Source organism: Thamnophis elegans, chromosome 1 (genome assembly GCF_009769535.1).
Source record: "Thamnophis elegans isolate rThaEle1 chromosome 1, rThaEle1.pri, whole genome shotgun sequence".
Taxonomy (NCBI): Eukaryota; Metazoa; Chordata; class Lepidosauria; order Squamata; family Colubridae; genus Thamnophis; species Thamnophis elegans.
Window position 1 is genome coordinate 155,125,789 of NC_045541.1, and position 13,284 is coordinate 155,139,072.

The following is a 13,284-nucleotide window of genomic DNA, read 5'->3' on the forward strand; positions in this document are numbered from 1 at the left end:
TTTGATTGATTGATAGAGAAAGCTTGATGTTGCTGAATTAGAAATGGGAGGCTGTGAGTTCTAGTCTGCCCATAATGGCGTGTTAAATCACTCTTACCTAGTCAAATTTACGTCATAGGTTTGAGGTTGTGGGGCGTTTTACTCCCTTTTAATCATCTATGTTACATCAGATGCAGATACCTTTGTAAAGAAATACGGTATTTTTAATGTATTGATGTTTAATTTGTACATATATAAAAGTGGATTAATTTAAAACTTAAATGGTTTATTGACCAATATCTTTTTCAGTGGGTAAGACCTGCTTTAATTATATTTTATAATCCTTTGAAAGTCATAAGAATATCATGATGTTTTTAGAACCATTAAGCTTTTTAATTAAATAAATCATTCTGGGATTTTTTGTAGATTGACCGGAAACTGAAAGAACTTCAGGAAGTCTATCAAAAAGTCAAAGAGGAAAATGATACTCTTACTACACAATACCAAATGTTAATAAGTGAAGAAAATGCTTTTCGTTCAGAAAGAGACAAACTAGCAGCAGAGTACGTTAATCCATCAACTTGTTTTTAATTCCATAATACTTAAAATTATAATCCAAACAGCCCACATCTCAATCGCATGATAACCTAAGTAGGATCTCACCAAAGTACAAGGAGTGTTATTTTAAAAAAACCCTGTATGTCTGAAGTTATCAAAAATATTTTAGCATAATTATTTTAGAACACTTCATATATCCAACTTGTTCAAGGAAAAAAAAAAACTTTGTTCAAATTATCCAGGGTTAGCCATTCTATGCCTTATATTAAGTGAGTCAGTAATTCAATCTAAGCAAACACTCCTACTTTCTATTACGAAACATATATATCCTATAATTACCCTGTTTCCCCAAAAATAAGACATCCCAGGATAATAAGCCCAATTGGGCTTTTGAGAGCATGCGCTAAAATAAGCCCTCCCCCTAAAATAAGCTCTCCCTGAAAATATTTAAATGCCTATGCAGCTGGTCCCTGCCATTTCCTAGGGGAGGGGGGAACATGCCCCATGCGCCCCACATGCACCTGCCATCCATGTGGAATGGTGTCACAGAGGCTGCTCCTGCAAACCCTAGGTACTGTGCCCCTTCTCTTAGTGGTGGCCATAATAAAGCGGCAGACCCAGTGATGCTAGGGCTGGCAAGAGTGCCAAAAATAAGGCCAAGCGCTTATTTAGGGGGTCAAAAGAAAATAAGACCCTGTCTTATTTTGAGGGAAACACAGTATAATCTTATTGTTATATTTTGATAATTTTTATAATTTTAAAATGTTTTAATGTTAAATTAATTATGATTTTAATGTTAATTTTAGAGAATTAATTAATATAGAACATTTCTGTCCATAGCAATCAAACATCAATAGGGTTATCAGTGCATGTAACATAGATGTTTCTGCGGGTAAGATTATCAACTTTGCTGTCAAGCAAAACCAAGCATGTAATAGTGAGTGCCATACCATGTGCACTAATCAAACGGAGCAAGGAAGTAGGTGCAGTCAGGCACAACATGTAGACAGTAAACATAGGGTCCATCAAAATGGACTCAAATGTTTATACACCAATCCACAAAGTATGAGGAATAAACGGTGAATTAGAAATTCAAGTAAATGAGGGCAGATATGATATTACTGCAATTATGGAAACCTGGTGGGATGAATCCACAAATGGAACATTCAGCTAGAGGGATTTAAATTATTTAAAAGAAATAGACCCAATAAGAGGAGGTGGAGTGCACTATATGTAAGAAATAACTACATCTCTACAGAAATAGAGCACAAAAATGATGAAAATTATCTTGAATGAATTTGGGTCAATATTAAAGGGGGAGAAAATGACATTACCATAGTGTATACTACAGGCCACCCAACCAAACAGAGGAAATAGCTGATTTTTTTGCTAATCAGCTAAGGTATGTAGGAAGCACATCACAGTAGTAATGGGGTATTTTAACTACCCTGACATCCAACAGGTTTCTAACAAACCTAGCAGACAACTTTGTTTCCCAAAAAGGAGAGAAGGGAACAAGGGGATCAGCCATATTGGACTTAATTCTTACTAACAGAGATGAAATGATAGAAGGTGTTGAAGCTACAGGAACGTTGGAGGGAAGTGATCATGCAGTATTGGAATTCAACATTATGCACTCACAAGCAATAGAACAAAGTCAAACTAGAGTATTAGACTTTAAGAGAACTAATTTCAATAAACTTAGAGAGAGCTTGGGAAGGATTCCATGGATGAGAATCCTCAAGGGGAAAATAACTCAAGAAGCTTGGGAAAAGTTGAAAAGTGTGCTTTTAAAAAATCCCAGTCTAGCACAATACCAATGAAGAAGAAAAATAACAGCTGTCAAAAGAAACCAGCATGGCTGCATAAAGAACTCTCTGACAAATAGAAAGACAAAAAGGACAAGTATAAAAAGTGGAAAGGGGGGCATATAACTAAGGCAGAATATCAGCAAATAGCCCAAGCCTGCAAAAATGAAGTGAGGAAAGCTAAGGGTCCCAATGAACACAGGCTTGTGACAAAAGTAAAAAATAACAAAAAAGCTTCTTCCAACATGTTAAAAACAAGAAAAAAATCAAGGAAACAATTGGTCCATTGCTGGGAGAAAGTGACCAGAAGGTGACAAGCAATAGGGAGAAAGCAGAACAACTTAACTCTTTTTTTGCATCCGTCTTTACACAAAGAGAAAAAATAGTCTAACCTATCAAAAACAGCACAACAAAAAACAGATTAGGAACACAAGTTATAATAAGGAAGAAAATGGTAAGTGAGCACCTGTCTACCCCAGGCAAGTTCAAATCACCAAGGATTACACCCCAAGGTTCTGAAGGAACTGGCAGATGAGATCTCAGAATCACTGAATTATATATCTTTCAAATATCCTGGAGCACCGGGAAACTGCCAGAGGACTGGAAAAGAGCTGATATAGTTTCCATCTTCAAAAAAGGGGAAAAAAATAGATCCAGGAAACGACAGACCCATCAGCCAGACCTCAATACCAGGGAAGATTCTGGAAAAGATAATCAAGCAATGAATCAGTGAACATCTAGAAGCAAAGAAAGTAATAACCAAAAGCCAACATAGGTTTGTCAAAAACAGATCATGCCAGACTAATCTTATTGCATTCTTTGACAAAGTGACAAAATTAGTGGACCAGAGGAATGCTGTTGATATAATTTACTTGGACTTCAGTAAAGCATTTGATAAAGTAGACCATGATCTACTACTTGATAAAATAGAAAAAAATGTGGGTTAGACAGCATCACCACCAGATGGATTCATAACTGGCTGACCAACCATACTCAAAGTGTAATCTTCAATGGAACTGCATCTACATGGACGGAAGTATGCAGTGGGGTATCCCAAGGCTCTGTTTAGACCCAGTTCTCTTCAACATCTTCCTCAATGATTTGGACAAGGGGATAGATGGGGAACTCATCAAATTTGCAGATGGCACCAAGATGGCAGGAATAGCCAACACTCCAGAAGATAGGCTTACGATACAGAAGGACCTTGACAGACTTACACATTAGGCGCTATCTAACAAAATGAAATTTAATGGTGCAAAAGGTAAGGTTCTACATTTAGGCAAGAAAAACCAAATGGACAGGTACAGTATATGTGGTATCTTGCTCAATAGTGGTAACTGTAAGAGGAATCCTAGTGGACAACCATTTAAATATGTGCCAGCAGTGTTCACAGCTGCCAGAAAAGCCAATACGGTTCTAGGCTGCATAAACAGAGAGATAGAATCAAGATCACATGAAGTGTTAATATCACTTTATAATGCCTTGGTAAGGCCGCACTTGGAATACTGCATCCAAGTTTGGTTGCCACAATGTAAAGAAGATGTGGAGACTCTAGAAAGAGTGCAGAGAAGAGCAACAAAATGGTTAGGGGACTGGAGGCTAAAATATGAAGAACAGTTGCAGGAACTAGGTATGTCTAGTTTAAAGAAAAGAAGGACTATGGGAGACATAATAAAAGTGTTCCAATATCTCAGGGATTGCCACAAAGAAGAGGGAGTCAAGCTATTCTCCAAAGCACCTGAGGGTAGGACAAGAAGCAATGGGTGGAAACGAATCAAGGAGAGAAGCAACTTAGAACTGAGGAGAAATTTCCTGACAGTTAGAACAATCAATCAGTGGAACAACTTGCCTGCAGAAATTTTGAATGCTCCAACATTGGAAGTTTTTAAGAAGATATTGGATAACCATTTGTTTGAAGTGGTGTAGGATTTCCTGCCTAAGCAGGGGTTGGACTATAAGACCTCCAAGGTCCCTTCTAACTGTTATTCTGATTATATTGTACACCACACAGAGCCCCTCTCTTAAGAAATAAGAAATATAAACGTTTATTATAGAAAATATAAATAAATAAATAAACAAGTAAACCAAGGAATTGGTTAGAATGCAGTATCCACAGCTAGGAATTCAGTGCTGACCATTGGATTTGGATTTGGATTTTATTCAATTTGTAGGCCGCCCTATTTCCCGGAGGGACTCAGGGCGGCTGAACAAAGCCAAGGGAGGGGAAATTACAAAAAGTGAGACAAAGACAAACAGACAATACAAACAGTTTAAAAGCACAACAGACACAGCAAATTCGAGTAGGGGGGGGGAACTCAACCCCAGGCTTGCTGGGACAGCTAGGTCTTCACAGCCGTCTGGAAGGCCTGAATTTGATTTGATTTGATTTTATTAATATTTGTAGGCCGCCCTTTTCCCTGAGGGGACTCAGGGTGGCTCACATAAAATCAGGGAGGGGGAATAACAAAACAATGACAAAGACACATATAATAAAAGTAATAAGCAACATACATTCATCATTCGGGAGGGGCGGCTATCCTTGTCCCCAGGCCTGACGGGCTAGCCAGTTCTTAAGGGCTGTGCGGAAGGCCTGGACGGTGGCGAGGGTACGAATCTCCACGGGGAGTTCGTTCCAAAGGGTCGGGGCTACTACTGAGAAGGCCCTCCTCCTTGTGGTTGCCAGCCGGCACTGGCTGGCCGATGGAATACGGAGGAGGCCCAACCTGTGAGATCTAATTGGTCGCAGGGAGGTAATTGGCAGAAGGCGGTCTCTCAAGTATCCGGATCCACTACCATGTAGGGCTTTATGGGTGACTAATAGCACCTTGAAGCGCATCCGGAGATCCACAGGTAGCCAACGCAGCTCGCGGAGGATAGGTGTTATGTGGGTGAACCGAGGTGCACCCACAATCACTCGCGCGGCCGCGTTCTGTACTAGCTGAAGTCGCCGGATGCTCCTCAAGGGCAGCCCCATGTAGAGCACATTGCAGTATTCCAGCCTAGAGGTCACAAGGGCCAGAGTGACTGTTGTGAGTGCCTCCCGATTCAGGTAGGGTCGCAACTGGCGCACCAGGCGAACCTGGGCGAATGCCCCCCTGGTCACAGCCGTCAGGTGGTGGTCAAACGATAGCTGTGGATCCAGGAGGACTCCCAAGTTGCGAACCCTCTCTGAGGGGTGTAAAATTTGACCCCCCAGCCTGAGTGATGGAATGTTTGTCGAATCTTTGGGAGGAAAACACAACAGCCACTCGGTCTTTTCTGGGTTGAGCACAAGCTTGTTAACCCTCATCCAGTCCATAACGGCTTCAAGGCCTCGGTTCATCACGTCTGCCGCTTCATTGAGTTGGCACGGGGCGGACAGATACAACTGGGTATCGTCCGCATATTGATGGTATCTGATCCCGTGCCTACGGATGATCTCTCCCAGCGGTTTCATGTAGATGTTGAATAGTAGGGGGGATAAGACCGAGCCCTGAGGCACCCCATATGTTAGGGGCCTAGGGGACGATCTCTGCCCCCCCACCAACACCGACCGCGACCTGTCCGAGAGGTAGGAGGAGAACCACCGCAACACGGTGCCTCCCACTCCCACCTCCCGCAGTCGTCGCAGAAGGATACCATGGTCGATGGTATCGAAAGCCGCTGAGAGGTCAAGGAGGACCAGGATGGAGGAATGTCCTCCATCTCTGGCTCTCCAGAGATCATCGGTCAATGCGACCAAAGTGGTTTCTGTGCTGTAACCGGGTCTGAAGCCTGACTGGAAGGGGTCGAGATAGTTTGCTTCCTCCAAGGACCGTTGGAGCTGGAAGGCCACCACCTTCTCAACAACCTTCCCAAGGAAGGGAAGGTTGGAGACTGGGCGATAGTTATTAAGAACAGCTGGATCCAGAGATGGCTTCTTTAGGAGGGGTCTCACCACCGCCGCTTTCAGTGCGGCGGGGAAGTTCCCCTCCCGAAGAGAGGCGGTAACAACCGCCTGGATCCAGCCTCGTGTCACCTCACTGCTGTTAGCAACCAGCCATGAGGGACACGGGTCCAGTACGCAGGTGGAGGCACTTACAGCCCTCATGGCCTTGTCCACATCCCCGGGGGTAACATCCTGAAACTCAACCCAGAGATGTTCTACTTGATCCTCTTGTGCCTCGGCTGGAACTGCGGGGGTGGAGTCCAAGTCCGACCGAAACCGAGCAATTTTGTCCGCTAGGAATTGGGCATAATCCTCAGCTCTGCCCTGCAAGGGTTCCCCCGCTTCCCTTTTATTTAATAGGGAGCGGGTTATCCTAAACAGGGCGGCTGGGCGGGACTCAGCGGACGCAACCAAGGTGGCTATGTGAGATCTTTTCGCTGCCCTAAGAGCCCTGGTGTATTCCTTGGTGCAGGTGGTTACCATTGCTCGGTTCGATTCGGACTTATCGGACCTCCATCGGTGCTCTAGGCATCTCCTCCGGCGCTTCATCTCCCGGAGTTCCTCGGTGAACCAAGGAGGTCTCCGGGATCCGCCGCCTCGGAGGGGCCGTAGTGGCGCAATCCGGTCGAGGGCCTCCGATGCTGCCGAGTGCCAAGCAGCAACCAGAGTCTCTACCGGACTGTGGGCGAAAGTATCAGGAATAACCCCAAGCTCCGTCTGGAACCTTAATGGTTCCATAAGTCGCCTGGGGCGGAACCACCTGGTCGGTTCCTCCTCCCTACAGTGGGGGTTTGGCCTCCGGAAGTCGAGCCTCAGTAGGCAGTGGTCTGACCACGACAGGGGTATGATATCGTTACCCCTCAGACCAAGGTCACAGATCCACTGCTCCGAGAGGAATACGAGGTCGAGCATGTGACCCGCCGAATGGGTTGGGCCCCGAATTACTTGGGTCAAGCCCATGGCTGTCATGGAAGCCATGAACTCCTGCGCCCCATCAGAGTTTTCACCGAGCGACGGCAAATTAAAGTCCCCCAGGATCATCAACCTAGGGAACTCAATTGCCAGCTCGGCTACCGACTCGAGGAGCGAGGGGAGGGCTGCTGCAACGCTGTTGGGAGGCAGGTACGTTAACAGCAAACCCACTTGACCCTTGAGGTCCAACTTTATCAGCAGAGACTCACACCCGACAAGCTCCGGAGCAGGGACCCTACGAGGAACTAACGACTCCCGGATAACGACGGCCACACCCCCACCCCTTCCCTGGGCTCTCGGCTGGTGCAGCACCTGAAATCCTTCTGGGCACAGCTCTACAAGGGGGACTCCTCCCTCTGGGCCCAGCCAGGTTTCAGTAATACATGCCAGGTCTGCCCTCTCGTCTAAAATTAAGTCCCGGACGAGAGGAGCTTTATGTACCACAGACCTGGCATTTAGCGACAACAGGGTGGAGAGGGTCCGAATCTCCACGGGGGAGCTCGTTCCAAAGGGCCGGGGCAGCCACAGAGAAGGCCCTCCTCCGACCAGCTCAAAGTTGACTCAGCATTCCTTCCTATCAAGGTCAGTAAAATGAGACCCAGATTGTTGGGAGCGATATGCTGACATGAACCACCCAGAGAATGCTGTAAAGTACTTTGGAACTGTATATACCATATTTTTCGGAGTATAAGACACACTTCCATGAGTTCCATTTTTGGGCTCTGCCCATCCCATTTTCAGCCCATTCCAGGCAGCGGGGATAGGCACCGGCGATCTCCCAGCCTGGAACAGCTGATAGGAGATATTCCAAGAGGCTGATCCAACCGCCAATCAGCTGCTCATGTTAAATTAGGCTGTGCTGAAGATGACCACACTGTTTGCTGTTTGCTGCAAGGAGGCAAAGTGCTGGGAGGCAGAGGCAGATTTTTTTTCTTGTTTCTTCCCCAAAATCTAGGTGTGTCTTATACTTCAGAGCGTCTTATAGTCTGAAAAATATGGTAAGTTCTGTTCTCATTGCTAACTATACTTAACATTCAACCAGCGACAGTATCTTGTTAATGTTGGCTGATTCCAAAAAGCTAAGAATCAAACCTGGTTAATATTTGATAGGATATTCAAGAAATTCCAGGTCTGTAAGCTAAATTGGAATGCCAAAGGACATCCTGGAGGAAGCCAGTGGCAAGCTACTTTCATATAGTAATTTAGAAGCTACTTGGATTATCCCATGTGATTATGGGCAATCTTTACCGTTTAAATAGTTTTTACATGGAAATTGATTCCCAGAAGAAAACTCTGTTCTCCATAATATTTTTTTTCAAAATGGGCTACTGGTAATTCCAAGTTAATGTGTTCTAACTGTTGAATTTTGTTAATCAAACTGTTAGTTAAAGATGGCCCTGAAGGCAGAGTTGTTGAGTCCGAACAACAATAACTGTCTCCAGTAGGAACTGGTAGTACAACTGCTAAATGATTTCATCTGAGTCCTTCCATGTAATAATACCGTATTTTTCGGAGTATAAGACACACCTTTTCCCCTCAAAAAAGAGGTTGAAAATCTGGGTGCGTCTTATACACTGAATACAGCATTTGTTGCCTCCCGAAACCCCAGCCCCTTCACCAAAATGACCATGCATAGCCTTACGAAGGCTTTCAGAAAGCTCCTGGGGCTAAGGAGGACAGAAATGAGCAAAAATGGTTTATTTTTTTGCTCAGTTTTGCACCCCCAGGCCCCCAGGAGCACTTACAAACCTCCTAAAGGCTATCCATGCCCTTTTAAAAAAAGTCCTGTTTTTGTGAAAAACGGCCCATTTTTGGGAGGGTTACAGAGTGCAAAAAAAAATTTTTTTTTTATTTGCCTCTTCAAAACCTTGGTGCGTCTTATACTCCTGTGCGTCTTATATTCAAAAAAAAATACGGTATGTACTTGAAAACATTCTATGAATTGGAAAAAGGATCCTTCATGGAAATCTATGCTAGGCTACCTGAACAAGTATAATAGAAAATCATGATTTTGACATTCTGTACCCTGTGGCCTTGTCATTTTGTAATTAGTTAATAAAAAAATGAGAAAAACCCTTCCTTTTACCTGTTCCTATTATATGAACAAATTAGCCTCTGTTCTCTCAGATTTTAAATATTTTTATTGGAATAATTATTTTCTTAATCTCAGTTTTTATCTATACATCAGAAAGCTACCCTAGAAAAGTACATTTTCATGATTGGCTAGCCATTTGTTTAATAAAATGTAAACATTTAAAAAATTATATATGTGTTTTTGTGTTATATAAATATTTAATTGTCTCACTTTTTCAAACAGATTTGAAAAGTTATCCAATTGGCTCACAGAAAAGCTTGACTATGTGGCAAAGCGTGTGATAGAAACAAAAAGTGCACAGGAGGAGATGGATGACATGCAGGATATATATGAGTAAGTTATTTCATATTTACAAAATATCTTGCTGAAAAGTGATTTTGTAACACTGTAACAAGAACTGATATACTGTAACTAAGGGTAAAGATTTGCAAACCAAGTTGTTATAAAACTAGATGAAAGTTCAGGCAAAAGTATAATTTAGTTTCATGTAGGTGAAATAAATGTTCAGTTTACAAGATTGTGTGCAAGGGGTTCCAGATAAAATATACATTCTTCTTTTACTTGAAATCAGGAAATATACATTTGATTCTTAATTGCTTTAAAAAAAAAAATTGCTGGTTGGTTGTAAGTATGAAAAATGCAAAACAACACTGTATTATATCACACATATTGCATCATTATATATTGCTGCAGATAAAATGAGATTTCAACATTTTTATTGAAAAAGAAAGATATTCTACATTCTATCTAAGAGCCGAGGTGGCGCAGTGGTTAAATGCAGCACTGCAGGCTACTGCTAGATCAGCAGTTCAGCGGTTCAAATCTCACCGGCTCAGGGTTGACTCAGCCTTCCATCCTTCCGAGGTGGGTAAAATGAGGACCCGGATTGTTGGGGGCAATATGCTGACTCTCTGTAAACCGCTTAGAGAGGGCTGAAAGCCCTATGAAGCAGTATATAAGTCTACTGCTATTGCTATTGCTATTGCTATCCATCTATCTAAGGATCCAACTTTGGATATCTCATTGCTACCAGTTAATGAACAGTTGCATTTACCATGAAGGACTTTAGTCAGATAGCTGACAAATTAGGCAGACAGTATATGTATATGAAGAATAAAACGTATATTTCCTGATTATTCTAAATCAGAGGTGGGCTATCTATTGCTCCTATGTCTCTCAAGCAGCTCTTCAGCACTTTTCTTAGTAACACCTACTATATTTTTTGGAGTATAAGATGCACCAAGGTTTTGAAGAGGCAATTTTAAAAAAAAAAGGTTTTGCACTCTGCAAACCTCCCAAAAACGGCCCTGGTTCCCCCCGAAAAAAGGCATTAATAGCCTTTAAGAGGCTTGCAAAGTGATCCTAGGGAATGCCCCCCCCCAAAAAACGAGCAAAAAATGGTCCATTTTTCACAAAAACAGAACCATTTCATAGGTCTGCGACTAAAAAGCTGTTTGATTATTTTCATCTAATTTCCATGTATTTTGGTGTGCTGAAAACAAATAAAATATTGAAAAAACTCCTAAACGTCATGATTTGCCACAGCGTGCAAAAGTGTCTTCAAATTTATCATTTTTTTTATTTTTGGTATTTCTTTTATATTATGGGTTTTTAACCAAATTTAAAGTCCAGATTACTATTAATTAATACACATAAGTGCATTTAAGATATAAAATGCCAAAAAACCTTAAAGGGTTTGTCTGAGTTATGTAGAAAAAATATAGCACTGTAAATCTGATGGTCAGCAATATATACATAAGCTAAGCAAGTTTTAAGTCTGTGCTTCTAATGGTAGAAGGGATTAATCTTTCCTGAAGAATCCAGTGGGAGGGAGATACAGGGCAGATAACAGCATCTCTGGTCAGTGCAGGGGGCATGGCCAGCACTGTGATGCCTCGTGTACAGACACAGAGCTGATCTCTCCTGCATGCCACACTTGTGCACGAATCATCATCAGGTTCTTGGTTCCAAGCTGTTCACACTTTTTCATCGCAATTCATGTTAGCTCGTCATTCTTTAACCTTATGTTATGGCTCTGCAAAAGTGTATTAATTCGCTAGACAGTTTCTGTTTCATCTGTGGTGAATATACAGTGTTGAAGCAACAGCAGAATATTTGTGAAAAAGATATACTTTGCATACTTTGGACTTAAAATTGGAGATCAAGATAAAGTTTGGGCATCTCATAAAGTGTGCAAATGGTGTGTTGAGGACCTCCGAAACTGGTTCAAGGGTAAGAAAAAATCTTAACATTATGGGATTCCTATGGTATGGCGAGAGCAAAAGAACCATAGTGATGACTGTTACTTTTGTTAATGCGATATGAAAAGGTTTAATTCCAAATGGAAGCATTCCATTTCATACCCCAATCTTCACTCAGCAATTCGTCCCATCCCCCATGGCACAGATATACCAGTACCCAAGCCCCCTGCTACCTTGGAAGAGATACCTAGCTCCGATGAAGGTGAAGTCATACCTGAACCAGATGATGAAACAAGTTCTGACTTTGAAGATGATACAAGACCAAAATTGTTTTCTCAGGAGGAGATGAATGATTTGGTAAGAGACTTGAATCTTCCCAAAGATACCGCTGAGTTACTCGGATCAAGGCTGAAAAGCAGGAATTTATTGTTGCCAGGATTGTCATCTTCATGGTTTAGACATTGTGAAAAGGAGTTCGTTCCTTACTTCGCCCAGGAAGACAAGTTGGTTTATTGCATCGATGTCGAAGGTCTGATGGGTCAATTTAAAATCCAATATGATTCAGAACAATGGCGTCTTTTTATAGATTCTTCAAAAAGAAGTCTCACAGCAGTTTTACTCCACAATGGTTTTTACGCTTCCATACCTGTTGGTCATTCCGTACACTTGAAGGAAACCTACGAGAACTTGGAATTGGTTCTTCGTAAACTTAAATATGAAGACCATGGTTGGCAAGTGTGTAGGGACTTGAAGGTCTTGTGCATGCTGCTTGGGCAACAAGCTGGGTATACCAAATACCCTTGTTTTCTGTGTCTATGGGACAGTCGAAACCGACAAAATCACTGGATCAAAAAGAGTTGGCAGCCGAAGGTGCTAACAGTCGATGAAAAAAATGTCCTCCAAAAAACTTTGGTACCTTCCCATAAATTTCTTCTACCACCTTTCCACATAAAATTGGGATTGATGAAGCAATTCGTAAAATCACTTCCAAGAGATGGAGAATGCTTCAAATACTTGATCACCAAGTTTCCATGCCTGTCGGAGGCAAAATTGAAGGAAGGTGTGTTCGTCAGACCAGACATTAGAAGGCTTATAGTTGATCAAGAGTTTGTCAATACCATGACGGATCCTCAAAAAGAAGGGTGGATTGCATTTAAAGAAGTCGTACAGAAATTTTTAGGCAATAACAAAGATCCTCACTACAAAAAGATTGTCGGAAGAATGCTGAAAGTATTTCAAGCTTTAGGTTGCCTGATGAGTTTGAAAGTGCATTTCCTCCAGTCCCACCTTGACTACTTTCCTGAAAATTTGGGAGCTGTGAGTGAGGAACAAGGTGAATGATTCCACCAAGACATTAAAGAGATGGAAAGGAGATACCAGGGAAAATGGCGCATTACAATGATGGCAGACTACTGTTGGATGCTTCAGAGAGACATTCCAGATGCTACTCACAAGCGTAAATGCATCAAGAGGAGCCTCACAAGGAAGAAGAATCAAGGTTAGTGTGTGTAGGTGAGCTCATTTCAGTTCAAAAAAGGATTTTCATGAAAATATTGTAATAAAACTTTAATTTTATAAGTCTATTTCCATTTATTTTGAGGTATTGCCTTATTTAACATAGTTACCTAAATTGTCAGGAAACGTGATGTCCTATGAAAAAATGGAGGTCATTTTCGGCCTGTTTTTCACTTATTTCTACCCTCCCTAGCCCCAGGAGCTCTCTGAAAGCCTCCTACAGTCTCTGCACGGCCATTTTGGTGAAGG

At 42.2% G+C, this 13,284-nt stretch overlaps 1 protein-coding gene across 1 annotated transcript in view; it reads left to right on the forward strand.

Moving 5' to 3' along the window:
- The window catches only part of CCDC175 (coiled-coil domain containing 175), a 50,438-nt gene that overhangs the window by 26,330 nt on the left and 10,824 nt on the right, over positions 1-13,284 (forward strand). Inside the window, exons 9-10 of the mRNA XM_032224399.1 lie at positions 406-542; positions 9,542-9,652. Coding sequence (XP_032080290.1) covers positions 406-542; positions 9,542-9,652 — 248 coding nt within the window. The remainder of the gene's footprint in view (positions 1-405; positions 543-9,541; positions 9,653-13,284) is intronic.